Source organism: Triturus cristatus, chromosome 7 (genome assembly GCF_964204655.1).
Source record: "Triturus cristatus chromosome 7, aTriCri1.1, whole genome shotgun sequence".
NCBI lineage: Eukaryota > Metazoa > Chordata > Amphibia > Caudata > Salamandridae > Triturus > Triturus cristatus.
In genome coordinates this window covers 258,357,923-258,376,282 of record NC_140590.1, presented here as the reverse complement: position 1 = coordinate 258,376,282, position 18,360 = coordinate 258,357,923, and the positions used below count along the sequence as shown (strand labels likewise).

The window sequence follows — 18,360 nt, the reverse complement described above, 5'->3', positions numbered from 1 at the left end:
TCCCCCCCCCCCCCCTTTAAAAAAAAAAAAAAAAAGTGAAGTGATAGGGAAAAAAGGGGGAGAAGGATGCAGAATGAAGCGTTCTCCACGTTAGAACTCCTTCTTCGTTTGAGGTCTGCCTCGTTTATCTAGAGCCTTATCCTGCTTGGGTTAAGGGGTTTTGTGTCTGGTGGCCCTTCTTCTATTGTTCATATCAGGGCAAGAGCCTTATGTGTTCTTTTGTACCCATTGTTAGTGTACTTGTGGTTCACATAAGACATCCCGACTGTTGTGAGGTGATTTTGTGTAGGATTTGCGTTCCATTTTTTTCCCCAGACTCGGTTTTCACTTGCTGGGATTGCCGGATACTCTTCTTGGGCCAGGCACTGTGGCTCAGAGGCAGTGTCCTGTGTTATTGATGTATCTCTTTCTGACCTGGCGGTGCTGACTTTATTCATTTTGTTGTGCTTGGACGGATTCCATTCACACTTTTTCATCATATCTTAGTTTCTACTTTCCACTTAGCGGTTTGCTTTTGCCAGTTTAGTGGCCACGTTCTTTCACCTAAGATAGATGCCATCCTCCGGTTAATTGGTCTGGTGGCTCGGTCCTCTATTGTACACATTGCAGACTCCTCTGCCCCTTCTACTGGTTATGTACCCACGTTCTATTGGGGCCAATTAGGCTTTTTTTAATTGGATCCATGCCTATATTTCTTGGAGTTAGGTTACAACGGGTGCATGTATTTCAGTACCACTATGTCTGAGGAAACATGCTCCTTACTCTTGGTGCATATTCCTTGCTTGCAATTGTGTTGTGGTCGTTACCACCTTTAAAAGAGAGCTCTCTCTCTCTTCCTTGTCCTTTCTCACCGAGGTGTGGCCGATCTTAAGCTTGGTAAGCCAGGCCTCCTGGACCTATTGTGGGATTGGCCACAGACCCTCTGTGGCTAGATGTCTCTATCAGATGTGCAAGTTACTTACCTTCGGTAACGATGTATCTGGTAGAGACATCGTCTAGCTGCAGATTCATTAACGCCCCGCCCATCCTCCCCGCTCCGCTAATTACCTTTAGGTCTGCTTTTGGTGTTTTTAGTTCACTTAATTCCTGATTCTATTACCTTTGGTTTGGGAGATCCCCCCCCCCACCCCCCTTTTTCCCATATTCGGCTTCTGTTGAGTCGGGATTCTCCAGATTCGCTGATCTAGTCTCTTAGAACTTTTATGGAGTTCTCTTCCACTCACTCCTCTTGGTATATGGTCAAAAGAGTTCCATCCTTCCCTTCTGGTATAGGGTGAAGGGAGTAGGAAGTGTTTTTCTTGTATACTTTGTCATGCGCCTCTGTGCACGGGCATATATGTTTCGTCCTTTATTGACTTTTTGTCCTTTTCCTCAAGGGCCTTCTCTGGTATTATCTTACCCTTTTTTCCCCTTTTTCGTTTGTTGTTCTAAGAATGTTTTCCTCTTTTTAGCATACTGTTTCCACTGCCAGTTTCTATGTGTATTTGCGTTCCGCGCAGAAAGTTTCACAGAAGAAGCGGATGTCAGCACGCCGGCGGGAACATATATGGCTCTACTGATGTCATATCCAGAGTTGATGTCATATGAAGCCATGCATTACTGCCCCCCAGGGCGCAGAGGTACTGCTGAGAATAGTTTTCCAGATCCAGTCTGACGCCTGGAGAGAATTCACATATTAAGGAATCTGCGGCTAGACTATGACTCTACCCAAAACATTGTTACAGAAGGTAACTTGTTCTTCTGCTCTCTCTACATCCAATCAACCTACTCAACATATACGAAACCAAGATACTAGACCTTCAAGCAAATGTCCCAATCCAATAAATAACTGCACCTTGAAAAGACCCTCCTAACCACTCCCACTGGTGGAATGCTAACTGCTCCACACACAGAATGGAAAATAACCTACTCAACGCAGAAAAGCCTCTATCCTGTCTCCAAGAGGCCTGGATGCCACTCACTAACTTTGTCACCAAAGGTCATACACAAGATTAAGGATAAACTGCATATCCCAATATTATCAGAATGTCTTCAGAATTCACTCCTACAAAGATATGAACTGGTGTGCTGATCTAGCTAATATTTTCATTATTTCTGGTTTATATCTTACTGAATATCTTTTAATACAAATCAATTAAACTAAAAAGAAAAGTTATACTTGCGTGAGGTACAGAGAAATTGGTGCAAGGACTATCTGTGTAATTGGGGTAGGCAGCTGCCTTCCACATAAGTTAACTGAATATGAACAATGCCAAATATTAGTTGTAAAGTGTGTTCATATGTTGTTTATGTACGCAATTAAAAAATAATCAGTAATCGGAAGATAACTTTAACAATGTGTTTTCATTAGTACATGACCTTGTCATATAACTTATCAGGGAGGAGGAAACAGGGGCCACACGATCATAAACTATGACTTTTTATGTTTACAATAGGCTATAACATCAATTTACCAATTTGAAAATTAAAAAATTACGAAACCATGACATTTTGCAACCTATTTTCATTAAAAGAATTCGACCTCTGAACCAGCGATAGCTATCAGTTGTAGAAGAAAGCCTTTTCCGAACAGGTTACCAACAACCTCAAAAATGTAAATATACTAATATCACAAAAGTAATACACCCAAACAATTTTTAAGAAATGTACCAAATTAGTTTTATTTAAAATGAAAGTAAATTAAAACAGTCTTCTGGTTCCATGAAAGCAATGGTCACTTCCTCTGGAATTTGAAGCAACGCACACGGATCATTGAGTACTTCCCAGGTTACTCCTACAGCACGATAAATGTCAACCACTGCCCATGTGCAACATGAGGCAACAGGGACCACCTGGCTCTGCGCATAGTACTAAACTGATACACAATGAACAAGTCTGCACGCCACGCAGAGAAGCACCTCGATCCAGCTTATGCCATTGTCCAAGTGAGTGTATCCTGGTCCTCAGAAGCGACCAATGGGGTCAAAGGAGTTACTTTGCTTCCTTCGAATCGGCATATTTGTGGTTTTCGTCCCAGACATTAAAAGAAAAGAAAATATAAGTTCTTTGGTTCTTTGTTGGTACCACACCCAGATTAACATTTAGTGATTCTTACACACACATGGCTCAGAATCAATTCTCCAACAATGCCAACAGACTGTTCGCAGCTGTCTTTTCAACTGGGCTCGGCACGAGTGGAACCCCTAAAGAGTACGTGGAAGGAGAAAGAGAACAAATGCGGTTAGAACAAACCTGCTGAATGATGACAAATAGCAACAACACCAAAATTAAATGTTATAAAGAACACGCTTCAAACTTTACAGTCTTTAAATCGAGCTAAAAAATATGCATTTATCACCCACAGAGGGATGGTATTTAAACCTTTAATCTTTTGCTTGCACCTAAGTCACAGGATCGGCTGCATAACCCTATTACACATTTACTACTCTTGGCTATTGTTAGAAGTGAAACATTATGTTGGGTCCAAGCTCAATATTCATGAACTCAATTAAGAGTATATTTAGTTTATCCAGTCTTTCTAACATGCTGATTATTATAAGAACTATGTCTCACAAAACGTTAAAAATAAAACCATTTCATCCAGGTGATTAATACCATTAAAAAAGGTTTAAAAAACTCTCAACATGCAAAATCTAATTTCCTCACCATTATCATATTGCGCTAATTATATTTGAAATACTCACATTCTTCCATTTTCTAAACCTCTAGCAAAATAGTATGTCACATTTCTGAATGATTCGCCTATTCCCATTAAGCAACACAATTATCAATTCAAATAGAGAATCTTTCTTAAGCACCTATCCCGTACTATGGCAAAGCATGCAAGCTAAACTCATCTACATTTTACAAAATGAGAATTTTAAACGATTCAAATCGTAGTTTTACATTTCAAATTTTATTTATCTTCAGATCTTTCAACTATGAATAATTCCATTCATGTGGTATAATTTTCACACCTAAAGAATTTATGGAAATAGTGCTCTCCCATTTATTAGCCCAATTTTGATTAAACAGCTTGTCATGTATCGTTATCAACCAATCAAAGTTCAAGGACAATCTCCACCCACTTAGTTCTTGAATTACCACATTCAAAGAATACACTTGGTGTGTTCCTTGTTTGAAGCCCATACTTCAGAATGCTTTTGCTAAATAGAACTACATTTTTGATTCTTAATTGGAGACAAAGAATAACTCAATAACTCCTGTCATGGAGTTTCATAGTGCATGACTTGTCCTCAGAATTATAGCTCTGCTTGATAGCCCTCTTTATATACCCTATAACCAATCCCACTAGACAAGAGGAGAAGAGCAGTACATTATAAACGCCCCCCCCCCCCGAAAGCATGTATGAATGGTACAAGACAAAGAGAACATGGATTAATGATGTAATGACTCATACAAATTAACTGCCATAGTAACTCCCAAGCAACTCTTGTCATAATACCGAGCATAATGTTGACAGAGCTTTGTTTTTTTTTTTTAAACGTAAGGAATTCGAACTTTGGTTTTATTTTTGTATTGTTTGTATTTATTTGCGATCTTACAACAAATACGGTCACATTTGCATAATTTCATCCTTGAAGTCGTATAGATTCCCACATGACAAAATCACTTTTTGCAGCAATAACACATGTGGTCGTCCCCTCAAGTCTACCTCCTCCCCATCCTCTTTCACCTGCTTCATTTCTAGAGTTCCAATCCCTTGGACCTATTAAACATCTCTTCATTGTGTGTTTTCTGCTTGTTGCCCCCTTACCCTTGGGCCTGCCCATGGTCGAGCCCGAGCCTCCAGCACCAAACCAGAATACAACCTCCAACTACCCTGGATTTGCTCAGATTTCCCCAGCTAGCCCCTTCCCCTGTAGACCACTCTCTACCTCCATAGACAAATTTACATATTGGGCTCTTACCCCACGCCTGAGCAATATCACTTTTTGCTACCACCAGATCAGACCAGTGGAAGAACCAATCAAATGAGATTCTTTTTTTTTTTTTAAACCGAGTTTCTTTTCTTTTTTCTTATTTCGCATATCAAATTACATACAGTTTCCTTGTTGGCTATCTGCCATTCTTTCGTTGTTAAATTTTCAGGTTAGTCTCATTACTGCTTAGCATGTATCTTCTCCATAGGTTATGATGCCATACAACCCCCCCACCCCCTCCCCACTGCAGGTCGCTTTTAGTGTTTTGTTATGCGCGTATGGGGCACCCTTTGTCAATTAAAGTGTTAATGCCCGTCTCTCCTGTTACTAGTCCTCTTCTTTGAGGCTCCCGTGAACTTCCAGGCTCATCTAAATTTAAGGTCTCTCAGCTGGCGGTGTCTGCGCCAAGTCCCGCTCCGGACTTTGCTGTATTGGGCTTCCTGGTTGGGACTGTGTCCCCGGTGTTGGATTGCAGGATCCCAGGTCAGTGTGTTGCACACTCTCCACCAGAGCCTCCCATGCCCTTTCAATTTTGCCTAGCCCCCTTCGTGCATTCCCAAGCAGAAACCGGCCCTCACAACTCGACCATTTCACCTGCTCCTGTTTCCACCTAGCAATGCTTGGTCGCCACGGTGCTTTCCATCGGCTAGTAATTTCAAGCTTGGCTAAAATATAGGCCAAGTCCCGAAATTAGTCAGTGACCTTTGTTTTAGCTGTATGGGGGAATAGGTTAAGAAGGCAGTGTGCCGATGTACATGAAAACTCCTTGGTAGATAATTGGAGCTGTTTCAGTTGTCGCTTCTGCCAATATGTAGTCAAACCCTTGCAACTCCATATCATATCTAGTAGGTCCGCTCCCAGCTCCACACACCGTGGGCATCTGACATCCTCCCTGTGGAAGTAGCAGTTGATGCAATTTGGAGTGAGGTATGCCTGGTGTAGGACATAGAAGCTGATAAGTCTAAAACTGGAGTTTCTTAAGAACCTGAGAGTTCTGTCCAGTATGTTCTCCCAATACTTGTCTTCCAGGGGCACACCTAGGTCTACTCTCCAATGGTTTCTCAACGTCACCAAAGGGTTGATGGGATCTCTGCCTATTGCTCTGTAAGGCAAGTGACGGCCTTTATGGTGCCTCCTGCCTACCTATTTACCCACACGTGGAGTGATGGTCAGGTTCTAAGTTGACCGTCCCCCAGTGCCTTTGTAAAGCCCCCGTAGTCACTCTATGGAGCAAAAACTGGCCTTGCGGGATGTCCCAGTCTGTTCTAAATGTTCAGAACGGTATTAGTTCTCCATCGCTATATAGGTCTCCCAATTTGGTGGCCCCACCTGCATTCAGTCCTCTAGTCCCCTCCATTGGTCCCAATGTAGCAGCGCTTGGATAGCAATCAGTGGGAAGTCCAGAGAATAGGGTCGTCAGGTTTGTGTCTTCTGAAGACACCTATTCCAGTACCGGTGTATCACTTTGTGTTCATTTGTGCATTCCCGTGGTGGTCCCGCAGTCCTCAGGAGGGTGCAGAAGAGTTTATCTCTCTCAGGGGTGAAGGGCCCTATTTCTCTATCTATGATGATAGGCATGAGCCAAGTTCTGCAAACCATGCCCTTGTTACCCCAACACAGGTAGTGTGGTGAAGAAATATAGCAGACTGGACACAGCCCCCATCTTTAACAGGGCGATTCTACCCACCACAGACAGAGGAAGGCCCCCCCCAGAAGGTCATGCTATATTTTATGGATCTTAACGCTCCTCCTATGTTCCCTTCCTGAATGTTTAGCTGTGAAGGATATATTTTTACCCCCAGGTATTTAAAGCTGCGAGGTTCCCACGTCAAATCCCCCAGTCCCTCGGGTCTAGTCCACATTATCTTCGGTCAGGGTGGGGAGGGGGAGCAGGGCCAGGTATTCCCTCACCGCTACTCCTCCTTGGATCCCTGAACTCTTGTATTATCGTTTGTAAAATTAAAAGAATCTGCAATTTATCTCAGTCTGTTTGCATTTGATCAGCTATTTCCATTATGGTATTGCCTCTGTGGGCTGAGTTGGCCAGGCAGGCCAAGAGTCTACCCGCCTTATCTCTCTCTGCATGAGTGCGGTCCATATATGTTTTACAGTCGTTCTTCCTGGACTGCTACTTCCTCCTTCGCATCCAAGAGCTCCTGTAGGAGCTCTGGGCATTCCGTTTTTTGTTTCTCTTTATCGCATAGCTGGGCGTTCTGGTCTTTGTTTCTCTATGTCGCATAGCTCCTGGTCTTCCCTTTCCACGTCTGCAATTAGTGTCTGGCGGACCCCAATGGATGTCGCCATGCACCTTCCCCTGATTACAGCCTTAAAGGCTTCCCATTTCGTCAGCCTAGAGTCGGCATTGTCAGAGAAGTAGGAAGTGATGTATTCCCTAGTCTCCTGAAGGAAGACCTGGTCCTCTAGCGCCTCAGGTTTAAGACGCCAAGTAGGGATGGGCTGGTGATTCATGCCTCATTTTAGCCTCGCCAAGACCGGGCTATGGCCAGATATCGTGCGGGTCAGGTATTTCACCCCCTGCATGAAGGCTTGCATGTCAGACGAGCAAAGGAAAATGTCCAGGGGTACGTGTAGCTCGTGTACATGTGAGAATATTCTCTATCTAGTGGGTGTGTGCGTCTCCAGGTGTCCACCAATCCCCACCGGGATGGCCACTCTCTGAAGGCCTTCGCCGCCCTATAGACTGGGAGAGTACCTGAGTGGAGGGTGGGAGCGATCTAGGGCTGGGTCTGCTACACAAATAAAATCGCCTCAGGATAATTGTGCTAGTCATGTAGGGCGCTAGGATGCCAGATATCTAAGAAAGCAACAAGATCTGAATTCGGCCTGTATATGTTAACTATTGTTACGTCGTGTTCATCCAGTTTACCCGTGACTATTAGGTACCAGCCCTCCGGGTCAGCCCTGTGTCCCGTATGTTGAAAGGGGACCCCTGCCCTTATCAAGACGAATACACCCCTAGCAAATGCTAAGTATGAGGTGGAGTATGCCTTTCCTCGCCATCTATGGTGTAACGCAGCTCCCTCTGAGGCCAGGGTGTGGGCTTCCTGCAGCAGAGCAATGTGAACCCTCCTGGCTGTTCAGGTGGGAGAATATTTTAGGTCGCTTCTGCATGGTATGCATTCCCTAACATTCCAGGACAAGAGGTTTTATGTCATTCCACTATCAATTGCTCCTTTTCTTCCCCTCACCAATCTCTCCTTGCTCCTGGGCCCTCTTCGAGAGACGAGCCTTGCGTCTTTATTAGCCTTCGGCCCTATATAGTCTATCCAGAGCTCCCTGCAGTGTCCCCAACTTAAAACGTTGTAACCCCCATAATTCCCCACCCAGTCCAGGACAAGTGAGAAAATCTCCTCCATCCAAACTTTGCACAAGTGTGCAACAACTGTTAGAAAATGAAACTCAAGCGGGGTCGTCCAGGCGCACAGTTTGAAAAGAAGCAGTGCACTCTCGCCCCCCTCAGAACTCTCCCCCAATCCAGTGTGCTCCTAGTTCAAGCAGTATGATGGGCACCCGGGCCTACACATTCCGCTTTGCCAGTGCCCCTCCAATGTGCCCCCACTTCATGATATCCCCTACCATACTTGCATGACAGCCACTGTTCATATAATGTCATCGACCGATCTGGGGGTCACCAACGGGAGTTCTAGGCTTGCTCTCCCCACTGTGCTGGACCTCTGGTCTGAGTCCGAGTCTCTAGATTCTTCTCCAAAGAGCAAGGCAGTCTCAACTGTCCTGGATGCACCAAGAGATGCGGTCGATACCACCACCATGTACCTTTCTCGTTGTGCTTCCTCTTCAGAAGGGGCACTTCTAGACTTTCCTTCCCTCTCCCTTTGGCAGTCAATTCCTCTTTACCACTTGTCTTGCCTGGATTTGTCTTGATCATGAAGTGCCTGTTGGTCAATCCAGTCCGATACCTCCTGTGGTGTATTAAAGAATTGTGCCCCAGCGGATGTTGCCACAATCCGTTTAGCTGGGAAAATCATCGAATATTGTATGCCCAGCTGGGGCAGTTTTCTATTGGTCGCCACCTAGAATGCTCGCTGTTTCTGGACCTCACATAAGAACTCCGGGAAGATTCTGTTGGTGCTGTTGCCCACTACAAGTTGGCCCTTCAGTTGGGCCTGGCCGAGCACGTGGTCTCAGGCTTTATAGAATAGCATGCGTGCCACCACAGGTTGTGGAGGCCCCCCAGGTGGGGGGCTCTAACTGGTACTCCGTGACTCTTTCCAGAGCAAAGTAGGGAGAGAGTCCCTCTTCCCTCTTCTGCCACCTTAGTGCGGATCCAGTTCTCTAGGTACCGAACCATGTTAGCCCCCTCGATTTTTTCCGGCAGTCCTTCGATTCACAGGTTGTTGCGCCGTGCCCTATTTAAGGCATCCTCCGCTCTGAGTTCCAGTGTGCACCCACTCTCCATGTCTGAAAGTCTGTCTGAAGTTGTGGCCAGCTTAGATTTCATGTTGCAAATATCACTCTCATTGATGGTAACCCGTTCCGCTAGCCGCCTTTGATCTGCTCTCAGCAGTCCCAGGTCTTCTCTGAGGGTGTCTATTTTAGTTTCCACCGCCACCCTCGAGGTCTCAATGGCTTGAAGTATGTCTTGGAGGGTAGGCTCGTCTGGGGGTTCTTGCCCAGCATTGCCACTCTCATCCCTCGGTCCTGGGCCCCTGGTTGCCTGTTCCTGCTGCTACGGGTCTTTTCTCCTGGATATCTTCCCCATAATGGCTCCTCTGTGTGTGTGTGTGTGGTCTTCTCTTCTGAGTCTCCTACCTCTTCTTGTTCTCTTAACCCTAGCACTCGGAACAGAGTCGGTTTGGGGTTGAGGCACCAGGTGGTCCTACTGCTACAGCGTCTGCCGTCGTCCCAGGGGACTCGCCAGTAAATTGGATCGTTCCAGGGACCTCCTTTATATCCAGAAAGTGCAGGAGTGCGCTGGCTCCTCTCCTCTTTGTTTTTGATCTTCCCCAATTCTTGTTGAGCTGCGTCACCTCGAGGTCCCCGTAAGGGGGTGAGGGATGGTTCAGGACATTGATTTTGTGGATCCCCTACTCCTCCGCCCGTTCCTCACAGGTGGGCCTCTTTGCTTCCCTCCTCTTCGGAGCAGTGTATCAGGGTCTGTGCCAGAGCCCTATTTGTATGTTCATTAGTCCCAGAGACCAAGACCTTCTATGCCTAATCTTTACTATGGCATCTTTTAGGAATTTCGTTTTGGATATGTTTTTTTTTTTTACCCTTCCCTCGCAGGGGTCAGTCTCCTGCCTCCAAAGACCTTCACCCTCTCCATTTTCCTCGGGGTTTCCCTCCCCTCTCCGGTCGAAGGCCACCAGTGGTGGCTCTTTCCCCCAGGTCTCCCCAGCCGGTCCTCCTGTGTAACCATTTGTTCCTCGCGGGAAGCCGCTTCTGTCTCTCGTTGCTCCGCAGGGTCCGGCAGTAGTCTCCCTCCTCCCTTTTGCTGCGTGGCTGGGTGTCGGCTGCACTCGTGACTCGGGGTTCCCCTCCCTGGACGAAGGCCACCAGCAGTGTCTATTTCCCCTTGGGTCTCCCCAACCGCTCCTCCTTCGTACCTGGTTGCTCCTCACAGGAAGCTGCTTCAGTCTCCCTCCTCTCTTTGCTTTGCAGCTGGGTGTCGGCTGCACTCGCGGCTCAGATCTAGGCCGCAGATGCCATTTTCAATGCGGCCGCCATTGTTCAGGGGGGATGCACGCTTGTCGAGGCACTCCCTCCGCTCGTCCTTCCTGGGGTCTGGCTCGACCGGTACACTGCTTCTTGAGGTCCCGAGCAGGGGTCCGCAGCATCCCAGGACCTCCCGGGTCAGGCTATCTGACCGCCGCGGGCGCCATCTTGCCTCTCCATGAAGCTCTTCTTTCCGATTACGGGAGCGGCTCTCTTCGCCCTGACAGCCCCAGTCCTTTGTCAGTCTATTAATGTCTGCTCCTTAGCGGGGGTCGGGCACCCTTTCGTGGATGCCTCGGGTCCCTCGATTGTGTCATGATGGCACTGGATGGAGGATCGCTGACAGGAACACGGGCTAAAGCTCCCTACTCTTTCGGCGTCAGGCCATGCCCCCATCACATGCAATTCCTAGTATACCAAATGGTGTGTGTGTGGCCTCTTCAACTCTAGTACTATTAAAAGCTCAAGTATAATGATATTTCAATATTTTCTTATGTATAGGCAGTCCCAAACCATGTGCAGGAATGTGCCTTGCGCTACATACCATCAATTAATCAATCAATCAGGGGTTTGTAAAGCGCACTACTCATCCATGAGGGTCTCAAGGTGCTCGGGGCGGCGGGGCGGTTAAGTGCCGCTCTAGGTCAGCCAAAAAGCCAGGTCTTGAGGCTCTTCCCGCAGGTGTGCAGGGGGAACATTTGATGTTGACTGGGAGTTTGTTCCATGCTTTGGCTGCGACGTAGGAGAAGGCTCTTACCCCTCTCTTGTTATGCGGATACGCGGGGTCGTTGCTAGGGCGAGGTCGGCGGATTTTTGGGCGTGGGTGTGTAGCTTGAAGGGTACTCTCTTCTCGATGGGGAGCCAGTGGAGGTCTCGCAGGTGTTGGGTCATGTGCTCGTGTCGTGGGGTGCACAAGTCTGGCTGCGGTGTTCTGGATGGTCTGGAGTTTTCATAGCAAGGATTTGTTGATTCCTGCGCATAGGGAGTTTTCTTATTCCAATCTGGTGGTAATGAGTGATTGGGTGACTTTTTTTGGGCTTCGGGTGGTATCCACTTGAAGGTCTTGCGGAGGGAGTTGAAACAGGTGGAGGTGACGTCATTGATCTGGCGGGTAATGGTGAGGGAGGAGTCAAGTATGATGCTGAGGTTCTGGGCGTGGTCCGTCGGATGGGTGGGTTTCCGAGGGCAGAGGGCCACCAGGAGCTGTCCCACGCGGTGGGGGTGGGTCCAAGTACGAGGACCTCGGTCTTCTCCGAGTTCAGTTTTAGGCAGCTGTTGCTCATCCAGGCTGTGACCGTCTTTCATTCCTTCTTGGAAGCTGCATCTGGTGTCTTCGGGGATCTTTGTGAGGGAGAGGATGAGCTGTGTGTCGCCGGCGTAGGATACTATGCTGAGCCCATGCTGTCTGACGATGGCGAAAAGGGGGGCCATGTAGATTTTGAACAGCGTGGCGATGATCCTTGGGCTACTCCACAGTTGAGCTCTGTGGGTTCGGAGAGGAAGGGTGGGAGTCTGATCCTTTGGGTCTGCCGGAAAGAAAGGAGCGGATTCAGTCGAGGGCTGTTCCCCGTATGCCAGTGTCGTGGAGTCTGGCTGCAAGAGTGCGGTGGGAGACTGTGTCGAAGGCAGCGGAGAGGTTTAGCAGGATGAGGGCCGCGGTGTGTCCCTGGTCGAGTAGCATGCAGAAGTTGTCGGTGGCAGCAAAGAGGGAGGTCTCGGTGCATCCAGTACAGTTGGGGCTCTGCGCTTTCACAGTTTTTAACAGTCTGCTTTTATTGTAATCACTTCTATGTAAAATCTTGAACTGTGTAAGTCTCAATCCAGCTTTGATCTCAACTTCCACTGGGTGAATTAGTAATGTAATGTAATGTAGAGTATACTTATAAAGCGCACTGCAACCCATCGGGTATCCTGGCGCTAAAGAGACGGAAGAGACACCTATGACAGAGACAAGAAGGCATTAAACTCTGGGAAAGAGCCAGGTTTTTATTTGTTTTCGAAATGGCAGGAGATCTTTCAACTGCCGCAGCTCCGTGGGCAACTTGTTCCAGGGTCTTGCAGAAGCAACACTGAAACCTTTCTCCCCCAACCTAGCTCTTCTAACCAGAGGTACTTCCACCCAATTAGCTGAGAAAGACAGAAGGCAACGGGTGGGGACATACCATCTAAACTTACTCTGCAATGGCATAGGCCCCAGACCGTGCAGTGCCTTGAAAACCACACAGAGGGATTTAAAATGAATCCTCTGCAAAATAGGGAGCCAATGCAGCTCCGCAAGGGCCTGGAAGGAGGATGATTGGCGAAGACGCATCAGAGCCAACTTAGCTGCCATATTCTGGATTCTCTGCAGTCTCCCAATTAAGTACTTGGGAGACTCTAGCAGCAGAGAGTTGCAGTAGTCCAACCTGCTCAAAATCACACTCCTTACTACCAAGGAGCGTGTATGTGCAGGGAGCAGTGGGAGGATTTTCCTCAGGATCCTAATAAGGGAGAAGCACGGTCTTATTAACGTGAGTTTCCAGGGTCAGCTTCTCATTAAAGCAAACTCCTAGATTGCGAACCGACTTAGATGTTACCAGTAGGGAATCAGCAGGAATAGGCCAGAAGTCGGCTGGTAGAGAGTAGGGCACTCTCCCACCCTCAATACAAAGGATTTCAGTTTTATCTATCTGCATTCAGTTGCAGAGAGTTGATTCTTAGCAAGTGAACCACATTCTGCATAGAGTCATGGAAGTTCTCCAATGTGGATGACTGTTCCCCCTCCAGAGATATAATCAGCTGGGTGTCATCCGCGTAGTTTACCAGGCCTAGGCCAAAGGATTTAATGACATCCACCAGGGGACGCATATAGACATTGAATAAAATGGGACTTATTGCAGAGCCCTGCGGCACACCATGGCGGAATCTGGTAAACTTTGACTGAAAAGGGGGAAGAGCCACCGCTTGACATCTGTCAGATAGATAGGAGTGGAACCATTTCTGTGCCTGGCCAACTACCCCCACTCCTTCCAGTCGTTGCAGGAGGGCCTTGTCATTGACTGTGTCGAATGCGGCAGACAGGTCTAACAGGATGAAGATGTCATGTTGACCCTTGTCTGCATGCAAACGAAGATCGTCCAACACAGTCAACAGGGCGGTCTCCGTCCCATGTCCCGGGCGAAATCCAAACTGGACGTCATGCAGTAAATCATTTGTCTCCAGAAACTGAGAGAGTGCCCTGCTCACTAGGCGCTCTATGATCTTCACTGGATATGGAAGGAGTGAGATAGGCCTGTAGTTCTCAAGGCAGGCAGGCTCAAGTGAAGGTTTATTCAATAAGGGGGAAACAACCGCTATTTTCCAACAAGAGGGGACTACCCCACTACACAGGGATTGACAACATAACTGCCTTAATAAAGGAAACCAGTGCCACATCCTTGTCGACATCCTCCAGTTGCCCTATGTCTGATTCCCATAAGTGCTGCAGCCTCTTAACAGTATCCGGTTTATTGTGGATTATGGTTCAGCATTTTAGAGATAGCGCCATGGTGCTAAGCTCTTCACCTAATAGCTTGCCTTCCTACGGGCTTAAATTCTGAACTTCCTCCGAGGTAAATCCATTAAGGCATGCTTAAGGCTTTGAAGGATTGTATACCCTGCGATTCAGTCACCTCCCGATCGTCGATATGCTCAGTGTCTTCCACTGTTGAAAATCAGTCAACTTCTCCACTTCTTTCGGCAGGTGACCCTGCAATAATTAGGTCTGTTTGGTGACCTTCCCTTTCCACCCTAGGAATCGCGTGAAGGCATCCAGCGGCTGTATTATACATTGTGTCCTGTGGGTGTGAGGGGTGTGTGTACCCGCTTAGTGTGCCCCCTGGGCACGATGGTATTACAGATGGGGCCACAGACACTTGTGTGTCCCCTTATGTAATTCTGATAGCGCTTTGCCCTCTTGACTAGGGTTGTGACCCCATGTAAATGAAGGAATCACTTTGCCTCTGCACCTGCATTGTATTATGGGCGTGGGCAAAGAGGCAAACATGCCTTTAGTAGGCGCACTGAAAGAGTGCCACAAAAAAGTAGAAATTTCAGTGTGCCTCCTAAAGTCAGCCCTCTGGAGGAGAGAAAGAGGGTCCCATGGCCCCCCCAGTCATCCCCCTGCAAGCGGGTGCAGTCACCCGCCAGCAAGGCTCTCCCTCTACCCTCTTGAAAGTACAGGTGGGTTGCCGCCTGCACTGTGAAACGTGGAGCAGCTTTCCAAATAGTTGCTCGGTATTTTACTTTAACGCGGTGGGAGGATGAGATTTTGAATTTTGAAAGATGCACCATGACACAAACAGAGGAAAGTGCATTGTATTCATAATACGGTCCCAGGTGTCCAAAACTACCTGGGTAGGTTTCAGCACGTGTCTACTATTTCGACCCTTTGTATATGTATAGGTTTGTTTCTCCGTGTTTTTTCTCTCTAGCCTAGTAGATGGGTCGACTTGAGAGGCAAACCCCCATCTATTAGGGAGCTGCAGCCGGGAGGCCCAACAGTGCGCCCTAATATCTTGGAGGCTTGTACCCCTACTGCACACTGTTCGCTGTTATGAAGAACGGGGTGTTCTGTAAAATGTACAATGGTTTTGAGTGTGTGACGATTTTAAATATAGCTACTCTCCCTGCCAAAGAGAACGGAAGCTTCTGCCATCTCTCTGCATCCAACTGAGAGTCCTGAAGGACCCTCTCCAGGTTCACCCAGAAAATCTGTGAATAATTGCCTATCACTTCAATTCTAAGGTATTCCCTGGACCCAACTGGAGTAAATGCCGCCTGTGTCCATAACACTTGTTTAGCCCAGTTAATTCTGTACCCACAATAATTCTCAAAGGATCAAAATACAGATCGCGCCGTTGGGATGAACATCTTTGGATTTGTGAGGCATAAGAAGATGTCCGCGTATAGCAATATAATTTCTGGTTCTCCCATGATCGCTGGGAGTCCCTCTTTGTCCACACGGAGTCTAACCCAGGAGCTCAATATGGCTCAATACGTGGTACGAAGAGCAGAGAGTGGGCAACCCTGTCTGGTGCCTCTTCCCAAGGAGAATACATCTGAAAGAACTCCATTTACTTTTACAGCTGCTGGGGGACAACATCATACAAAAGTGCCACCCATCTACAGAACTTGGGACCAGATTTTCAGCATCCAGCGGTCTAATGGCCATTGGTTGCCATGTGTTCCTTATTTCATCTAGCCAGTTGTGTAGCCTCCTAAGATTCAGCCTGGTTACCCTCTCCGGCATAAATCTAGTCTAGTCTTCATGAATCCGAGAATTTATTATTCAGACTAGTCTGATGACAAGAAGCTTAGCCAACAGTTTGGTTTCAGTGTTTGTTAATGAGATAGGCATATAAGACTCACATAAATATTTTGGCTTGCCTGGTTTATGTAGGACTACTTGCTTTAGTTTGATGGCAGCACCCCCACCTTCCCTACGTTCCTAAACATGTCCAAGAGATGGGGTCCGAGCAAAGCTTTAAGTTTCTTGGACAGCTCTACTGGGAGCCCGTTGGACCTTGGTGTCTTGCGGTTTGGTATTTGGATCAAGGCCTCCAAGAGCTCTTCCAGGGAGAGGCCAGCTTCCAGCTATTCCCTATATTTACTGCTTAGGGTTGGTAAGCATAAATCTGCAAGTTAATCGAAGATGTCACTCTCTATTTTAGAATTTATTTCTGTGTATAGGTTCTGGTAATAGTATGTGAATGCTTGTGCTAAGGACCCTTATGTGTCAGATATCATGCTGCCCTATCATATTTCACCCACCTAATTTGAATCTTCCTCTCTCCCACAGCCAGGACAGAGGTGCTCAAACTTATCCCTGGTCTCGTATAACCTTTTCTGGTGCAAGAGGTATTGCTCTTTTTATATTTCTCTCTCAATGGTTCCAGCTGTCTATATTTCAGGTTTACCAGTCTCTAAGTAGAAGATTTCTCGCTCTTTAAGTTCCTTCTCTAGGATGCCTACCATTAGATCCTTACCCTTCTTGCTTTCCACAATGAGATTTTGTGCTCTGTCTATCAGGACTGCTTTGCACACTTTCCACAATGGTATAGTTACCTCTACAGACCCCTCATTTCTGAGACATAGCTTAGAGTCAGCCAGAAGACTCCTCACTATCTCCTTGTCTTGTAGTGCCCAGGCGTCCAATTGCCTTGCTTGTCTCCCTTGATCCCCATTTCGACCCCCACCACCACCTGTGGAGAGTGATTGTAAATGCCCCAGAAATACCTCCACTGTCCAACAGTGAGAATGTCTAAGGAGTGCTGCCTAGCTGAGTGGTGCTGGAGTCTCCACACATCTGACAGGCCACACTGTGCTAGGTTAGTGGCCATGCAAGCAGATTCAATATTGGAAGCACTCCAGTCAAGGCTGCTGTCTAGGACATTGTTAAAGTCCCACACCCCTGCCCGTATGTGTGTGCCAGCTTTTGATTCTAGTGAAATTGGACCTATGGAGTCCAAGATTTTATGTTGGAGCCTGGGCAGGAGGATACCCATTGAGAATCATAAGCGATCGCCTTCCCCAAATTCCATATATCCCAACCTAAAAGCCATTCGGATTTATCCCACTGTCTAGTGATCTGGGACGGGATAGTCTTCCTAGTAAGAATTGCTACTCCTCTGGAGTCTCTGGCAAAGGCAGCATGAGGCAGGGGTACACAGGGACCTATCATTTATAGTTTGTGCCAATTAAGTGGGTTTCTAGGAGCTGGACCAAGTCTGGGATATGTATGCAGATATACTGGGCCACCAATTATTTTTTGTTTCGGTTAGCTAAGTCGCATGCGTTCCACAATAAGACATTGACCTGCCCCACCGCCTCATTTTTTCTTATCTGGGAAGCTAGGACAATCCGTCCTTCTCCACCAATCCAGAGAACCCGTACGGTGATTTAAGAGGTCTTGGACAACCTTAGAAAGCTCTGTAAGTGGTAGCTGTGGAGAGCAGCCTTCAGACTTAGTCCAGAAGGAGTGTGTAGCCGCTTTACTCCTGTGCGGTAGCTAATGTCAACACCTCGTATTATGGGCTTGACGGCTTCACACAGTACCACAGCGGAGGCTGAGGACCCGGTATTGGAGGAGAGATACTCAGTGATAGTCTGGTGAAGGGATGTTGTGTATTCCGGATCTCTCAGATGCCATGGCGACATGAGCCAGCGGGGGGAGGGATTGCGGAGGCCCCATGTGAAGCTTAAGGGTCACTGGGGCATGGTCAGAAAGGCCCCGTGGAAGAATAGAGGTAAACGCAGCCTTATGAATATACTGCGAGGGGAGAAAGATGAATCCAGCCGCGAGAGGGAGCCATGTGTGGGCGAGAGGAAGGTGTACCCGGCAGCCGTCGGGTGATACGCCCTCCAAAACATCAGACCAACCTAGAGAGGACGCCAAAAGGCACAGCTTGGAGTTGCGATCAATGCGATTTCGAACACAGGAGCGCCACCGGTCGATTTGGTACAGTGTCATTCTAGTCACCCCCTAGCACAGACAGGCCCTAGGGTAAGGCTCCCCACAAGCCCACCACCCTCTCTACGAATGTATGTCCAAGCGGAGGGGGGGGGGAAGCATAACAACTACCCAGTATCAGGGATTCCCCATATAGTGTACCAGCAATTACAGTGTATCGCCCGCTTGAGTCCAACCATGTCTGGGAACATCTGAAAGGGATCCTACAGTGAATAAGGATAGCAATATCCGTGAACCTCAGACAAAACCAGAGTT

At 47.5% G+C, this 18,360-nt stretch overlaps 1 protein-coding gene across 1 annotated transcript in view; it reads right to left on the bottom strand.

Moving 5' to 3' along the window:
* Positions 1–2,633: 2,633 nt before the first annotated feature.
* The window catches only part of PRRG2 (proline rich and Gla domain 2), a 267,782-nt gene continuing 252,055 nt past the window's right edge, over positions 2,634–18,360 (bottom strand). Inside the window, exon 8 of the mRNA XM_085616147.1 lies at positions 2,634–3,182. Coding sequence (XP_085472273.1) covers positions 3,155–3,182 — 28 coding nt within the window. The 3' untranslated portion in view covers positions 2,634–3,154. The remainder of the gene's footprint in view (positions 3,183–18,360) is intronic.